The following is a 17,568-nucleotide window of genomic DNA, read 5'->3' on the forward strand; positions in this document are numbered from 1 at the left end:
GAGCAGGCCTTTATGGAAGGTTGGATAACAACAACATTATATTGATATTCTAAAGTCGTGTAACTTAATTCCCTGATATAGGCACAAGGACGCCTATGATTTTTTGTCAAAAGAAAGTATAGTTCAACTAACTAGCAAACAATGACGCATTTGGCTTTGTGGCCACGTTTGGATTAGGAATTTTCAAGTCTATGAAAATGGGGAAGGACGGCATAACAAGATTTTTCATACAAAGATTTTACAATTATTATCCTGTCATATAACCAAACAAACAAAGAATCAACAAAAAAATTGGTTCTACCTATATTTCTATGCTAATAAACAAAGGTAAACAAATCTTATAAACTATAGTTTGAAGTGGTATATAATAGATACAGAAAATGCCGACTCCAAGATTCATGGTGTAATGAAATTTTGTATATATACGAGTACCGAGTTTTACTCGTCGTGGAGGCCATTGGTTTGTTTCTGATCAACGCCTGAATTTTGTGCCTCTTCTTCAGTAGTTTTTTTCTGGATTGAAGTTTCCTCTTCGGTAGACTTGCTTCCTTCATTTGGGTTTCCCTGTGGGGGCACAAAGCAAGCGTTGACATTAGATCATTAGGTTTGAAGATAACTAAAGAATAATTGGTTTTCACACAGACGAACATACATCTATACTAATGTACATTTACAGTTTTAAGTTAAATTGAATGAAATGGTAATTGAAAGAATCAAATTGATAATCCAGCAATGAGACAGCTTGAGTTCAAAGAGCGAGGCCAAACTCCAACAACCTAAGCAGAAATTTAATAATCTAAATAGGCAGAAATTTAATAATTTAAATAGACAGAAATTTTTGAGTATCAGACTACAAGGGATATTATTATGAGTGGGGTCTCAGTTGTGCACCCCATGACCTATATTTTGAATACGATGATGTCTGTCAGCAGTAGTAGTACTAATACTAATAATAATAATAATAATAATAATAATAATAATAATAATAATAATAATAATAATAATAATAATAATAATAATAATAATAATAATAATAATAACAATAATAACAATAATAATAACAATAATAGCAATAATAAAATACCCTACTGCAGACAACTCACTGAAAAACTTGATGCCTAATTCACACGACAAAGTCAATATCAGAATGCTAACAACAAGAAAGAAAACTGGCGACAGTTAAATTAAGCCATTGAGAATGGTTCCCTCCAAAATGCTATAATTATCCTTTATGAAATGTAAACCCACAGGCCACGGTTAAATTAAGCCATTGAGAATGGTTCCGTCTGAAGAGCATACCAATGGAACTTCGACTCAATTGGCTGATGCTCAGAAAAGGAAAACAGTAAAGCATCCTTTCCTCTTTTCTTTTAAAGGAAAAAGATTTTCATCGAGAAAAAACGAAAGAGTATATGAACATACAAAAAATAAGCCCAAAGAAAAGAGAGTTTCCTTGACAAAAAGGGACTACGACTATGCAAAATAATGTCCTATAGAATAGTTACAAAAGGTCTTCGAAATTGGAGCCTACAAAGCAACATGAAAACATACAAAGGGACCAAATTTTCCAAGGATTCCTTTCCACTTTTCTCTAAACACCATACTATTCCGCTCATGGCTAACCCCACAAAACCCATAATGTTGTCAGATGCACACCCAGCAAGCTGTAAAAAATGACCTTCCTCCCTAAAAGGACGATTGAGGAGGAACTCCTCAATCATAGCACTAACATCTCTACGACGTTAATCAGACATTGATTTGGTACAATCCAAATTATGTGGAATCCTGCCTTACATCCCTTCCATCTTTAGGGCTCTGTTTTACGTTATATTGTTATATCCAGTTTTGAGAAATTGTTGAAGGACCTTCGTGGAGCGTGTAAGAGAGTGGAGGTTCTCATCTCAATAATTGGAAGGTTGTGTCTAGGACTAGAACAAGTAGGGAAAGGGCTTAAAATAGGTAACTTGGCCCCATATGGATCCTCCATTCAATATTTCACGATAAGGGTGCTTCTTTGGCAAGTCATTTTTATGGCACCTTTGCAAGAAACAGGACCGTTGATGAAGGTGTAAAGAGTGTTGGTTAGACATTTGAAATATTATGTCTTAACTCCCAAATTCTACTTTGGTGCATTTTAGTATTCTCATGATTTCCACGTTTCCATACTTATCTGTTAAGTCATTAATGGAATGAAGAAGCTGACAAGGGTTTCTGAACCAGGTAGTCAGAGATCAAGGCAGACATTTGGCTAAATGGAGGTGTGGTCCTTCCTTCCCCTTCATTATGATGGCCTTGGGATTGGCTTCTTCAAGCAGAGAAACACAATCTTCCTCCTTAAGTGGTTAGGTTATGGAGACATAGAGATGTATTCAATAGGCCAAAGCATAAGAGTATTCGCAATAGTGCATCATTTTTGTTTGTTTCTTTCTTCTTTCCCCTCTAGTTGGAGCAGCCTTCACAATCTTTTTTGTAATCACACCACTCACAGTTTCAACCTAGACTAGATCGCCTTTTGTAATTTATGTGATTTTGGGAGTAGACACCTCGCTCCCTTGCCCTTTAGGTTTGTTCTATGGTTTTCTTAGGAATGTAGAATCCAACAATACACTAAAAATAATGTATGGTCTTACCTCTTTGTGTTGACAAAAGTGAAAAAAAAAATTGTGATATAAGAAATTTATTTTTATTGGAGATTTTTGATTACGTCATATGATTTAATTTCTTTCCCCGATCTATCCTTGACTGTATCTACACAGATCTTTTTTTGCACATATATACTTTTAGGGTTTCTAACTCAATGGCAGAACACTCAGACTACTAAGTGCAGCAATCTATTTTTACACATTTGTATGAAGTACCAGATTCGAACATGCCTAGGGAACCACAGAGCAAAGAACGACCAAGCAAAGATTGGGTATAGGTCATGGCACAACTTTACAAAGAATAGCACCTTCATTTTCAAGTGTTTTAACTTTGAAGTAGCAAATGACCCAGGATCCGTTAATGGGAGGACTTTTTGGACGTACTGCTCCCTAATCACAAAGTCTGATATTTACATCCTACAGAAATTTTCACTTTTTTGGAGGACGTTTGGACCTCCCTCATCATATATTGATTTTTTTAGTAGCCAAACGATATCTTTCATTGAGAAAAAATGAAAAAGTACAAGTATGACTTATGGAGGAGAGAAACCTAACAATTGGGGGTTGGACATTAAAAGAGGTCTTTTTTACAGAGAGAATGGCAGGCCGTTGCAGAGAACAAATTTTGTTCAATTATGAGTTCGTCAAGGCAAGCTAGGTTGGTCACTTCATCACTCAGATCTATTCACCTAAATCAGCTTTCCTCAAGCTTACCGAGACCTCGCTAAAGCTTGTCCCTAAGAAGGTGAAGATGTTTCTATGGTCCCTTGCCTTCAGTTTGAGACCTCTAAAGAAGAATCCCCAGAGTGCGTTTTCCTTAAATGTTCGTTTGCTAACAAGGCCAGGTCCTTCATTTCGAGTGCACTTTAGCATATCCTTAGCTCTAAGAATTGCCTAGATCGTTGATGACTGGCTATCAGAAGCCCCCACAGGCTGGTGATTTAAGGGCAATGGGAATAAGATATTATTTTTTAAAAAAAATAATAAACAATAAAGCTCTTAAATTATTTCTTAATAGTATATACTATACTATATAGAAGGCATATTCGTGTAGAACTCCTAGCACATAAAATTCTTTTGTAATGCTAGATCAACTTTGACCAAAAGGCTCTTCATCTCTCATCCATACTGAACTATTTAATAATCAACATAGAATACTTTCTTGTAAATAGAAGCTGGCAGTGTGTGCGTTTGGTGGTGGCCTGTGTTTCACTTTTCTCAACGAAAGCCATTTACAAGAAAGATTGTAAATGGAGTTCCAGAATTGCAAATAACAATTCAACCTCCAAAAATTATTTACTTAATTTTAAAAGATGAGCATATTTCTGATATTTAAATGAACATTTAATACAAATTTATCCTATTTATTTAGGATACAAATTTATGGATGAGGTTAATTAAGAGATCGTATTCAATGTGGGAATATTATTAGAGAGAGTTTTAATCAAATTGCACTTTTTACAAGTTCAGAACTTTGCAGTAAATCAAAAAAAGATACTTCAATAAGTGAATATTAGATTGAGCAGAAACAATAGACCTCTATATAAAAGTAAAAAGAAATTAGGCGGTAACCTTGTTTTTATCACGCCAGCCAAACCCAAATGGTCGACCAAGCAAACCTATTTTTCTTGAAGGGAAGTCTTGTGCAGACTCTTGACTGCTCCTTAAAGAAGAGTCCGAAGGCAAAGATCTGAGGAAAATAAAGCCTCATTTAAACTTAATAATGCAAATTTGATTTACAGAAGAAACATGAGTCTAAAAAATAAATAAGATAACAAGCTCGCCCTACAAATCTTAGTGCGTATTGTACAAAAGAAAACTTGCTTTTCTGCCATGTTTTTCCTCTTCTCATTCTCCTAACCCAAAATTATCATCACCAACTTGTGAAAAGTTGAAATGAGAGATACTGATTCAATAATAATTCTGAAGTACCACTTGACCATGACCAGTCTACGAAGAGGGAATCTATAAATTCTAAAACAAACTTACTAGAACTAAAACTTCCCAAAAAGGAAGGAATCCAAAAGACCAAAATAGATTAGCAACTAAATATTTCAACTTAAACATACTATGGCCATATTTGGATTCACCTTGTGTGTGTTTACAAAAGCATTCCTGAGTGCAAAAAACAAGTATTTTTAAACATGAAAGTCAATCCAAACAGGTCCTAAAAAGACTTCCCAATTAATTTTCATTAAATCTGAAGATGAAAACTGCGGGGCTGAAGAAATGGATTTAAAAATAAGTTAATTACACACCTAGGAGAATGTACAGAGCGGGGAGATGGTTGTGCTTTGAGTTGGCCTGATTGGTACTGCAAAGTTGCCTCCAACATTGATTCTGCCATAACTGCTCTCTTCTCCATTTCAGCAAGTGCGCTAGTAGCTTGTTCATACTTTTCCTGCACAAATACAGTCATTGTAGCATAAGATCAGCACCAGAAGCAATTAATACAATTACTCATACCCAGAGTTGGAGACTAAATTTTTAAATTTTAAACAAATACTACTTCGTAGTAGACATTATCTCAGTATACAAGATGACAATTGGTAATACTATAACCTCAGGATGTATGCTTTTTTTTTTCTATTTTTTTAACACGAAACATTTCATTGATCATTGAAAAGGAGGTTTATGCCCTTAATTTGTCAAGGCTTGTATGTCATATAAGCAATTGGTTATAACCAAACAATAACCAAACCTATAGTTCATACTTCATGGCTTCTAAATGGAACTAAATCCTTCCGTGATTATTCATTCTACTTTTTTTTTGCAAGGAAAATAACCCTTGCAAATGGTTAAAAAATTTCGAACTTTTTTTTGGGAAAAGGAATCCATAACTTTTGAACTTAATTTAGGTATTAGAACTAAAACTATCCTTATTTTCATCAACATCCAAGATGACGAAGTCATTCATGTGCCATCCCATTAGATTGTGTTGCAGGAGCTGTCCCGGACTTACCTGGAACTTCCCATGGGCTATAATCTTGGATCTGTTGCCTTTGAGCCTCAGGGACTCACAAACATGTGGAAGGCTGGAAAGCAGAAAAGGAAACTTTATCTGGATGGTGGCTTAAAGACACAGCTAATGTGCTATGGATTAACCTGTCAAGGGTCATCCATTGGCTGACTTGGAAGAAAGAAGCTTGGGAGTTTTCATATCATTGAAAACATCTGTGAACTGGACTTCGAACATGCTGAAAATATCTTCATTTTCCCCCTTAATATACACTTTTCTAGTATTCTCTAAAGCCCTCAAATCAATAAATAACGATGTGTTTCATGTCATACCATGAGTATCTAGGTGAACTTACATGCGCCTCAATTGTTCTCACAATTGACCCACTGACCAATCGACAACCAATTGACCAATTGACCAATTGACCAATTGACCAATTGACCAATTGACCAAATGACCAATTGACCTACTGCATTTCTTGCCAATACAATTGATAGAATCCAAAGAAAGAACCTTCATATAATCCTCTCTGCAATAGTGTAAAAATTGTTATTCAAGAATGGGGGATAGCAGATCCTCTATTTTCCATTTGCTTGTAAGTTCCAAATGAGAATCCTCGACTCTTTCGAGAAACAATGTTGTATGTATAGAAGTATTCAGAATTAATATGTGAAGCTTTGAAAGTGGTTTAAGATTAGGAGCAAAAGTAAAGTCCCCTAGTGAATGTACTTTTGGGTAAGGAGAAGTGCATAATAATTCAAGATATCTCCAAGGATAGGGCAGAATTTATGGAGATGGTCCATTTAAGCCACCAGGGTGATCAAATGGCATCAGAGAATGTATGGACCTTCCTCATTAAAGCTTTCCTCTGGCTCATTTGAAACAGATGAAATCATCACAATTCTGAAGACAACGGATTTCACTCCCTTCTTTTTTTTCTTTTGGTGTCAAGGAAACTCATAGGAACTTAATTCCTATGTAGGTGGCCACAATAGATTGAACTCATGACCTCTTAGGTAGTGAGTGAGACTATGTCTTTTTTTTTTCCACCAGGTAACCCATGATAGTTATTTCACTCACTTCTTTGATCGTCAACTGTAAACACCTCTGACATGGTGGTGAATTCACCCCTTATTTTGTGATTACAACCTTACATCTCTTATATCACAATGGAATAGAATTAAGTAATCCCACACAACATTCTTGCCCTTTTGTAATTTCATACTATCAATGAAATTCCGACTGAATGTTTCTCATTTAAAAATAAATAATGAACAAGGATACTAAATCTTAAGAGATATCTAACAATAAATAATGAACAAGGATACTAAAACGAGCTTTTCTGTGAGGTGCACTATATATAAAAGTACTACATTAAGAAGCAAAACCAAAGTTGAAGTGGAATATGAAAAGGAAAAAAAATGACCCCTAAATTAACACCATAAATTTTGCTTTTAGGTTTAGTAAATTTGACTGTTTTAGTTATTAAGAAAAGAACCTTACTAATTATTACTATTTTTTAAAAATAATGAAAAATCCTGAAGGCACACAGCTTTGAACCTTGGGTCTTCACAAAATGTACATATTTTGTGAGCCTAGCTTCTTGAAGGCGAGGCACCAAACCTGGGCTGCGTCTAAGGGCACACCTAAGAGGGCTTTTTTAAAAACACTGCTGAGGGCAAAGTGATGTGAGTTTGCTCAGACACACCCAAGTATCTAAAAGCATACTCAAAAAAATAATTAAAAGAGATTCAATTTTATGAATATTCTAGAGGTAAATAAACAAGTTGAAGGTGGTATTGCGAGGAAAAGATATCCACTTTTTTGGTTCTCCATTTGTAATCTCCTGAGTTGTCTTCTTTTATTTTTGGGCTCCTTTGTATCTATCTCATGGTTATTCCTCTAGTATTTTTTTGGATTATTTCATTCATCAATGCAATGTTTCTTATCCAAAAACACACACACACCATAAGGACAGAACCTTCTATCACAAAAATATACACATTGGATTAGGGACGATCTGCCTGATACTCAAAAGGACTGTCTTTCCCTTTCTTTTCCCTCTAAAAAAGAAATTAGAAAGATTGTATAAAATAAACCGATTAACAAAAGGTAACCTGAAGCATTTGAGCTGCATATCTTTGTGCTGCAGAGTCTTGCTCAGCAAACCTTCGAGCATCTTCAGTGAGTCTTTGCTCTTGTTCCACCCGCATCAAGACCTAAAACAAACCATCTCACAAATAAAGAAAGATAATCAAAACTACAGATAGAAGAATTATAATGAAAGAAACCTGAAGCATTGCAGTTTCCTGTTCCTGCTTATCGGCAAGAGCCTGTTGAAGCTCAGCAACCTCCTGTTCCAACTGCTCAACCTACGCATGGATGCAGTTCCTCAAACAAATAGTTCTTCAGCAATGTCTGGCTTAAAGTAATGTTTGGGAATTTTCTCTGGATCATGATCATGCTCAAATAACTGCGTTCTAAAATAAGTTTTAAAAAAATGTCTGGTTCTTTTTTACTTAGAGAACTAGTGGGAAATATGTATTTTGAACAAATGATTCAAGAGAAAACCAGCAGAACTGCTAAATTAGTGCTGTAACGAGTTATCCATAAGTAAATGGAAGTTAATGCCTACATTCATGAAAGAAGGTTGTTCACCAAAAAGATTGAAGATTATAATACAAAAATTTTCAGTCAACAGCATGAGATGCTTAACAAGGTGGAGAAAGAAAGGAACTCAAGTCTTGAAGTATTTTTAATATACCCTAGCACTCAATTGCCGACGATTATCCTGCTTAACCATCTCCATCAAAGCAGTCTCCAGCTCTTCTGCTCTGATAACAAATACAGGAAGGACATGAATCATTATAGAAATAAGTGATATAACAGAATGAGTGTAAGGGTGGCCAATATAACTGCAACCTATATAGAACCCGTAAAACAGTATTCTGAACACCACTGCTCCATAAAGAACTAGATATCGTTCTGTTTACTTTCAGGATCTTTTTCATTTCTAGACTACCCTTGATCATTTGTGTTGATTCTGTTGTACACCTCTCATCTTAAGGATCATGACGCAAGGCTTTTTCTTCATTAGTGAGCAATATTCACAGAGTAAAACTCAGTTCTTTTACTAACGAGAGCACTAGATGGAAGGACATCAAAAGTTCTCCACATGCAGATATTTTTGAAAATGCTTTTTTTAAAACGAAGAGAAGAAATTAATATTTGGTAATGCTTTAACCTAAAGAAGTAGTTTTAAATGTTTCTTCATAAGAAACAAGATTTCGATAGTGTATGAAATTTACAAAAGATGGGCAAATGCTTTTTCATTTCTCCAATTCATCAGAAGTAGTTATAAGTGCTTAAAAGCACTTTCTAAGAGAATTTTTATGTTTTTTTTATATCCATGAGTGTTCTGGCCAGCTTCCACAACTCGACTAATCTAATACAGGGCAACCCACCTGACCCTACAACATTTGGACATCGAAGAAACTAAGAAATTAATTCCTAGATAGGTGACCACCATGGATTGAACTCATAACCTCTTAGTTAGTTATTAAAATTATGTCTTCCTTTTTACCAAATGTTTTATTACTACAACGAAAAACACTTCTGAAAGAAACCAAAAGCACTAAGAAGTATTCTTTAAAGAATACTTGATAAGTGTTTTAACGACTTCATGAATGCGTTATCAATTAGTTTTTTGAATGTGTACTTTCTTACCTTAATTTCACTCAACATGCACTTCCTCTTAATAAATATTATAAGTTGTCTCTCGTTTTTCTATAAGAAACAGTTTCATTTATGAATGAAATATCCAAAGTGATACAAAAGGGGCCCATTAAAGGGTTTACAAAATGGTAGTCCAATTAGATACAAGGAAATTTAATTTTTACCATTTTATATGAATCCTTTTTCTTTTTTACAAATCAATTTTTACCATTTTACAGAAAGGAAGATAAAGATGTATAAAAGGTTGTGAGCCACACAGCTTGAAGAGGGCTCTTCACTCACTTAGCTTCACACCTAGGTATGTCCACGTGCAGCCATGCACTTTGTTTCACCAAATTATTTCCGTACATACACTCTCTCATTAATATCAACACTTCTTCATCACTCCATCTTCTATTAGCATGGATACTTTCTCTCAATGACTAGTCTCTCTACATATTTCTTGGTTGTGTTATACAAGTAAGCATTCACGAGCAATGCATTCTACATATTTCTTGGTTGTGTTATACAAGTAAGCATTCACGAGCAATGCATACTTCAGGGTCTTTTCTATTTTACAGTTGAGGACACTTTTATTCTAATTGAATTAACTTGAAAAGAAGAAGCTTGTGCTAAAGCCGTGAAGTTGTTTGTTGTTGGTTTAGAATAACTACGTATGATTTAGATTTCATAATCACCCATCACATAAAACTAATTTTCAATTATGTTTGCGTCATTACTACCATAAATCACCACGGAGCATCAAGCATTGCAATTGAATCATGAAGATGTGTGAACATAAACTAGCCACAAAAGCCTAAATTAAATAAAGAATACCTACCTTAAAATAGCAGATCGCTTCTCCTCCAACAATTTACACAACTCAACCTTTAACCACACTACCTGCATGTTGTTGGCAAAAGTTCAAACCACAAATCAGTCTAAGTTTATCTGTGGAAATAAAATCATGGAAACCTTCTCAAATTACTTATTCTGCATATGTATCTATATACATGATGGAATTAACATGTGCAATCAATCCAACAGAAAAATCAAGAACGTTTGACAAACCTCAGCAACTATCTAGCATATATTAGGTTTAGGCTTGATTTCCTTTTTCAGATTATGAGTTAAAAGCCTATATTTGCAACATCTCAATGAACAGAAACAAACAGTACTACAGTAACAATAATAAGTTGAGGAGTCTAAAAGCTGATTAGTTTACCTCTTCCAGTCACCACAAAATATGCAAGCATATTAAATTTTAAAATCTGATATCAAATGCCCACATGAAATAGAGTGTATCGGTGTAAGTAATCTTTTAACATAAAAAACCATCATGAAGTTAGAGGGATAGAATCGGGTATTTGGTTAGTATCAATATTTTGTTGAATGGAAAGCAATTTGAAGTGACAGTATTATTTTGAATACATCACCATATTCACATGACACGACTAATTAAAAACCAGTGTGCAGTGTTGTGAACATTGATCACTTGGATTACCAACTGTTTTTTTTTAAATATAGGATCACCAACTTAAAAACAATGTCATGAAATATTCCTTATAACCCAGAGAAAAGCCGAGAAGAAAGGTATATAAAGACCTGATCTTGAAGATCGGGAACAGAATCAATTTCATCTTCCCCAGTCAATGAAATAACAATTTCATCAGCATTAGTGGACCCAGACTCTGAGCGCAACAAATCCCCATTTGCTTGTGAACTATTCTTTGTTTGAATTATCATTGATTTTGAATCATGCTTAAAACTATAAAGCTTAGAAGCTAAACCCTGAGAATCCTTCCAAGCCCGAAGCCCCTTAGATCTTTCCTCAATAGCAGTGACAACGGCTGGTCTGTGTTTAGTTCTCAGCTCCCTCAATCGAGTTTCATTAACATTTTGGAAACCCATACAAGCAGTCAATACAAGTTGGCTGCTATCAAATGTTGAGCCAGCAAGTGACTGCAGCAAAGTCACAGCATCTCCAGCGTCCTTTGTAGTAACCAACGCAGGGCCTACAAGTAACTGAGAACCAAATGAAATTTCACGAAGCATAACAATCTACAGTAGAGAAGAGTGCAATTTTTGTATGAACAAACAAATTAATAAATGATACATATAAAGAAATTGCTTTCATCCAGTACCATATAGCTCCATCAGTGCAAGTGCTGTTCTGAAGAGCATAACACGGTTTCCTTCAAAAAGAAGAACATCCCAAACTCGAAGAACTGAAAACAACAGAAAGTTGAAGGCTCAGATGATAGGTGACTTCATGGAGTACCAACATAGTTAATTAATGAAAATATAAGCAGCTGTCAGCAAGACACTAAGATATTGCCCCACCAGGATGTCAGATATATTCACGTGAAGAATTCACCAGAGAAAAGGAAATAATTAAAAAGATACAGCATAAAACCTGACCACTTTCCCATGGCAGCATATTCATAAATATGGATAGGAACCACGGTCCGGTAACCCATGCCACCTGCACTCCCAGGTAATCTAGATGATTGACTGCAGCAGAGAAAGGTAAAAAATAAATAAAACTAAGCCCTGAGAAAAACCATAAACATAAAACACACTTCTTTGCATTCCAAATCAATGAAAAATAACAAGGATATACAAACCCATTTTAGGAAATCTCTCACGCACCAACTCCTCAAACACAAGTTGATCTACCTAATAAAAGGAGGAACCATCAAAATTAATGTTAGAATTCAACCGGTTACAGATTGTAAATTTTCTAGAATAAAGATGAGGGAGAAAACAGATATAAACATTGCCACAAATTTAAATAGACAACATACTTGAGATTCAATCATTTCCTCGGAGTAATACCCATCAAAGTAGTCATCAATAATTCCCATTAACGTCCTATCAAAAATGCAAGTAAAACCAAATAAATTGTCATTTAGAGGGATGATATTACAATTTCCAAAAAGCAACAAGTGCAGCACAGTTTATGTATTCATATAAAATTATGTATGTATAGTACTAAAGTAAAGAAAGAATTGCTAAATATACTGCCAAAATTTGCCTACGATTCATCAGCAAAAAGTACTCTGATATTGGTGTAGACCTACTTACCCACCCCACGCCACAAGACAATATAGACAGAACATAAAGAAGTTGAAGTAGCAGATTATGTCAGCAAAAGGAAACATATCAAATAAGTATGAAACTTACCAAAAAGCATTTTCTTCAGGCATGAGAAGCAACAATAAGCCAGCAAAGAAATTCATGGCCTGAAGACGGATATAAATTAGAACCATCACAATGTAGCCCAGAGAGAGAACATGGAATGAAACATAGTGTATTGGCAAAATTGACAAAACATTTGAGCTGATAACTCCTCCAAAATTGTCTTTCCTATTTGTTTCTTTTAAATGAACACAGAATCAGTTCTTAAAAATCTACAGTGAATTAGAATAACTAAAGATTATCTCACATTCTCAATGAGAATCATTATATCTGGTACCTACTCTCTTTCCAACTCTTAAAAAATCATGTTAATTTGTTAATTTTTCAGCACAAACGATGCAATCTGAATATAGAAACAAAAAAAGTGAGTATTATTCAGGGTTTAAAATGGTCATGAGTTTCACAGCCATCTTGAACAGTGCTACACTGCTACGAAAATAAATTTCCAAAATCCCAATGAAACTCAGGTCTTACAGCATTACCTGACAATATCCAACAGAGGGATTATGTCGAGCATATGCCGTTAGCAAACGCCTTAATGCATTTCTACCATCTACATCCAAAGCAGGATGACCAGGAAAAGTGCGAGGCAAATCCTGCATTCAAAAGATGGACAGAATGAGGATTTCAAAAAAGCTTAGTGTAGAGATACTTAAAAGAGGGATTGACGACCATGCAATGACCTTTTCAATTTGCCCTTTCCATTTCTCAGTTGTACACACCGAGTCAGTAGAGGATCCTTTAATGTTGCTGTCTGAATGAAAACTATGACTTTCTGTGTTGTTTTCGGAATTTGTATCTGAGGCTAGAAGATCCGTGTAATACTTTTCTACCCTCCTCACTCTAACCCCCACAAAAGCCTGCCAAAGCTGAAATTGCACGAAAAAGAAGCAATTGAGAATTTGAGTATACTAAAAAAGCCGTTGCTACTTGAAAGAATGTAAGATTGAGAGAGAATTGCTACCTCGCCCCGAAGAGCCATTGGCACTCCACCTCTCACAAGGACCTCCAGCTCCTCCCTCCATGGACACGAAGATTCAACAGGCAACAAAAATGCTGGAATACCCACAACAGGGCCATTATTGTCACTTGAAGGAGCCTCCTGTGCTGGATCCGACTTCTCCACATCATAAAACTCATCCTCAGATTCCTCCTCAGACACTCCACGAGGTGATTTAGCCTCTTCTATAGCAGAGAGCAACTTTCTGGTTCCGGTGTCGTGATTATGATTTGATAAATCTTTCTTTTTCTTTACACGAACACTCATCATATCTTCAATTGCTCGAAGTGATGGTCTGATTTCAGTCCATATCTGGATCTTGTGAGTTTTTGCATCTTTTTCTGATCCATCTTCATTTTTTAAGCCAATTGCATTCTGAGAGGCATTATTGTCATCAAAACCTGAATCCTGGCTGTTTAGATCTTCTCTTTTACCATCCTCTACTATACTAGAATCTATCTCTTCCTTGACAACTTCTACATGCAGTGCCTTTTTATCTGATAACTCGTTAACAGGTGGCTGAGCAGACTCTGCTTGACGATCCAGGAATGAGTTCCATCTTTCCGATCTCTCCTCCTCTTCCTCCTAATAAGTTTACATGCACATTTGAATGAACCCGATACAGTATGCATTTTTTGTGAAAATTTAAAAAAATATAAACAGAAAAAATCCTTAAGTTCTCAATTTGGAAATTTCCAGTAGAACAGTTGTAAGTGGAATAAAACCTTGTAGATATTGGCATACTCTCGGTATCTTTGTACATGCTGGGGTCTCACAGCAAATCCGTATGCATCCCTGTGTCAATATCGATCAATTTTTCAATGCACGAAAAACGTCAATACACAATGTTCGATAAAAGAAACACCAAACAACCTATTTCCTGATGAATTTACAAAATTGAAACAATTCCAAACTGAGGCTAGCATAAAATAGAAGCACAAGGTGAACTTCCAAGACTAACCCAGTCTAAGTTACCTGCCATCATCCCCCAACGACGGGCAATTTAGACTAGACAATAACATATTCTGATTTCTGAATGCGGAATTTCACTTTCCATAGCGTTCGATATTAACAAATCACACTTTCACTTTTCAGTTACACGCCTACGTATATTGAATCCCGATACAGACATTAATTACCAAACCAATCCCACTGTTCGAAGCATAATTACTCAAACAAAAAACAAAAGGCACACATTTCTTCACAACTCAAAAAATAATAATAATAAACACAAGCCAAATTTCAAAACCAACCAAAACTAATGCTCATCAAATCAAACCATAAAGCCAGCTAACCCGATACGATCGGAATATCCGACGGTAGAAACTAACAACATAAACGCGTGTAATGCTGTCAGGCAAACCGAAATCTGTTAGATCAGACTTAGACGATATAGGAAAAACCCTACAAACAGATAGGTCGACAGATTGATTGATTGATTCCCTTGGTTTCGGAACACGTGGAGAAACAAGAAGCGATACAAGATTTTACAAAAATGAATGAAAGACATTACCTCTTGTGATCAAAAGTGACAATATTATTCGAGGCTTTGCTGGCAGCCTTCATTGGTGAAGATTGAACTAGAGAGAGAACTTCCCGCCGAATTGAAGGTGGAGAGATCTCGGATTTCGCTTGATTTTCTGCAACTGAATTCAGAGATGGAGAGAGGGAATCGGTGAAGTTGAAGCGAGAGTGAGAGAGAGAGGGAGAGAGAGAGTGAAGCACATGGAAATGGGCGAGATTAGCGTTACGCCATTAGCGGAGGTGGCTATGGTAACTTAGCACAGAGTCCAAGATAATGAATGCCGAAAGGAAGCCGAAGGCTAATGCGAATGAGAATTATATAACTGCTTATTGTTTTTTTATTTTTATTTTTGAATCTCTTGATTTTTGTGTCCTTTTTGGTAATTTCCCGGTGGCTGGCTGGGATGGGACAAAAAAGTAAAAAGTGACTTACAGTTATTTTCTTTGATTTGGACACGTCAGCACATGTATATTCGGATTCGGGTCGTTCAAGGCATTGGATCGTTCGATCGCACCGCCGACAATTCTCAGTTACTGTAATTTAAATTTAATATCTTTTTATTCAATTTATTGGTTAATTTTACCTCCAACGTGAATTGTAACAAATACAACATTTAATAAAATAAATAATAAAATTTTTCTCCTTTGGTTGATAGTCTTTCAAATTTTTTATTTTTGAAAACATCTATTCATCTGTAAATATAACAAAATAACTAAAATATTTACAAAATATATCAATTTTCAGATTTTATACACTAATAGATTTTTGCTATTTCTGAGTGTCCATATTCCGTAGATTATTTTTTAACTTTAAAATTTGCATTTGGTTAGTTTTCTTAATATATTTTTAAGTAGAATTTGGGTGCGGGAATTTGAACCCTTATGATTAGAAAGATACAAATTGTAGTTAAACTCAAATTGTCTTGGTGAATTTTTTTAAAATAATTAAATAAATTGTTTAAGTTGTTTTTTAAACTATTTGATAATTGATATTTTGTTTTTTTCACTAAGCTTAAAAACAAGGGTTCACACGATATTTTGACAAACTAAATTTAATTGATGGAAATGAATTTGATTTTATTGATTTATTATACAAGTGTTATCGTCTTTAATTTGTATCATAGGATGATTTCTCTCAAATACATAAATTTAAATCTTTAAACTGTGTTGATCTTCTTGGATGATCGATCTTTGGACTTGACAGTATTTTTCGACCTTTAGGTTCGTTGATTTTCTTAAAGGGCTGGTTTTTGGGGTTTTGATCATCAATTTGTCAAAGTCTTCAAATATTTGAGAAGTTCAATCTTCAGTTTGTAGATGACAAGAAACCAATCAATCTGTCAAATTCTTCAAATATTTGTGAAGATCAATTATCAATTTGTAGATAACGAAGATGCGATCAATTTTTTGTTTGAAGAAGAGACAATTAATTCGAAGAGATGCTCAGTTTATTGTATATCACTTTTATGGAAATCTCTAAAATTTGATTTATAGATCTCTATTTGAATGAATCAAATGTAGGATGACCTCTTCTAAATAGAGTTCTTAGATGCCTTATATGACTTTGTGTCAATTTGACTTAAGTCTAACATTTTGACTTAAACTTGAATTAATAGATTTTTTAATAAATTTTTATTTGAGTTTGACCCAATTTACCGAAATGGAACTCGAGATGATCTAGTTTCAGGCCTAGTCGTCATATGGCATAATTTGATTGGACAAAATAGACGTGCCAATTTGTGCTTGGCCAAAATTTTGTAGTCAACAACAGTATTTTCATATATCGATTTTGTGTTAATTTTATGAAAAATTGCATAAATAACCTTTAACTATAAAGTTTGTTACAATTACACATTTCAACTTTCAATTTGAGTAATTATACGCCTTATAGTTTGTTAACAGTTGCAATTAGTTTTTTTTTTAAATTAATAATTGTCTTCGTCGATCTTTCTCTCCACCTTCTTTAATGAGAATCTTAGTAACAAAGACATGTTATTAGCACAAATCTAGACCTCCTGTTACGTTTCTAATTAGCAATGACAAAAAGTGGTTCCTTCTTGAACAATCCAAAGTATCTCTTGGAAAATAGGACGAATAGAAATATACTCAATCAACTTTATGTTTTTTATAATATATAAAAATAATAATACTAGTAGTTGGTTCAGTAGTAAAACTATCATATAACTCCTTCTAGATCCATGTTCAAGCTTCACTTCTATCTTTTTTTCCTTTTTTTTTCTTTTTTTAATTTCTAGACCTATCACTCTTTTGAGTTATCTTAATTATCTAAAATACAATTTAAGTGATTAAACATATATATGGCATGTCGTGATTTTCATATATGTAAAACTTATTGGTTTTTTTTCTAGTTTGACATGTTACCACATTCGTGATAGATTTTTTTGGATATTGATTTGAGAAGTCAGTTTTTTGGACCATTGATTAGCAATTATAAATTGTCATGAAAATGTTATGGTGGCAAGTAATAAAATGTAATTAAATCTATATAGCTTGATTGAATTAAAAAA

The 17,568-nt window shown here is 34.6% G+C and overlaps 1 protein-coding gene across 2 annotated transcripts; it reads right to left on the minus strand.

Annotated features, from left to right (window-relative positions):
• Positions 1-206: 206 nt before the first annotated feature.
• Positions 207-15,340, minus strand: LOC103488734 (uncharacterized). 2 transcript variants are annotated; one of them, XM_008447607.3, is made up of 18 exons: positions 15,030-15,340; positions 14,242-14,311; positions 13,481-14,101; positions 13,200-13,385; positions 12,999-13,112; positions 12,502-12,560; positions 12,123-12,189; positions 11,943-11,994; positions 11,737-11,829; positions 11,460-11,543; positions 10,921-11,330; positions 10,157-10,218; positions 8,366-8,435; positions 7,893-7,973; positions 7,719-7,820; positions 4,901-5,043; positions 4,215-4,332; positions 207-564 (listed from the first exon to the last, which is right to left on the minus strand). In XM_008447607.3, exons 1-18 carry the CDS (start codon positions 15,080-15,082, stop codon positions 439-441), a joined length of 2,511 nt encoding a protein of 836 aa, XP_008445829.2. In that variant the 5' UTR covers positions 15,083-15,340; the 3' UTR covers positions 207-438. The 2 variants fall into 2 exon arrangements, with proteins under 2 accessions (XP_008445829.2, XP_050947303.1); XM_051091346.1 differs by lacking the exon at positions 15,030-15,340 and adding an exon at positions 14,492-14,579.
• Positions 15,341-17,568: the final 2,228 nt, after the last annotated feature.

The sequence above is a fragment of the Cucumis melo genome, chromosome 10 (genome assembly GCF_025177605.1).
Source record: "Cucumis melo cultivar AY chromosome 10, USDA_Cmelo_AY_1.0, whole genome shotgun sequence".
Lineage (NCBI taxonomy): Eukaryota > Viridiplantae > Streptophyta > Magnoliopsida > Cucurbitales > Cucurbitaceae > Cucumis > Cucumis melo.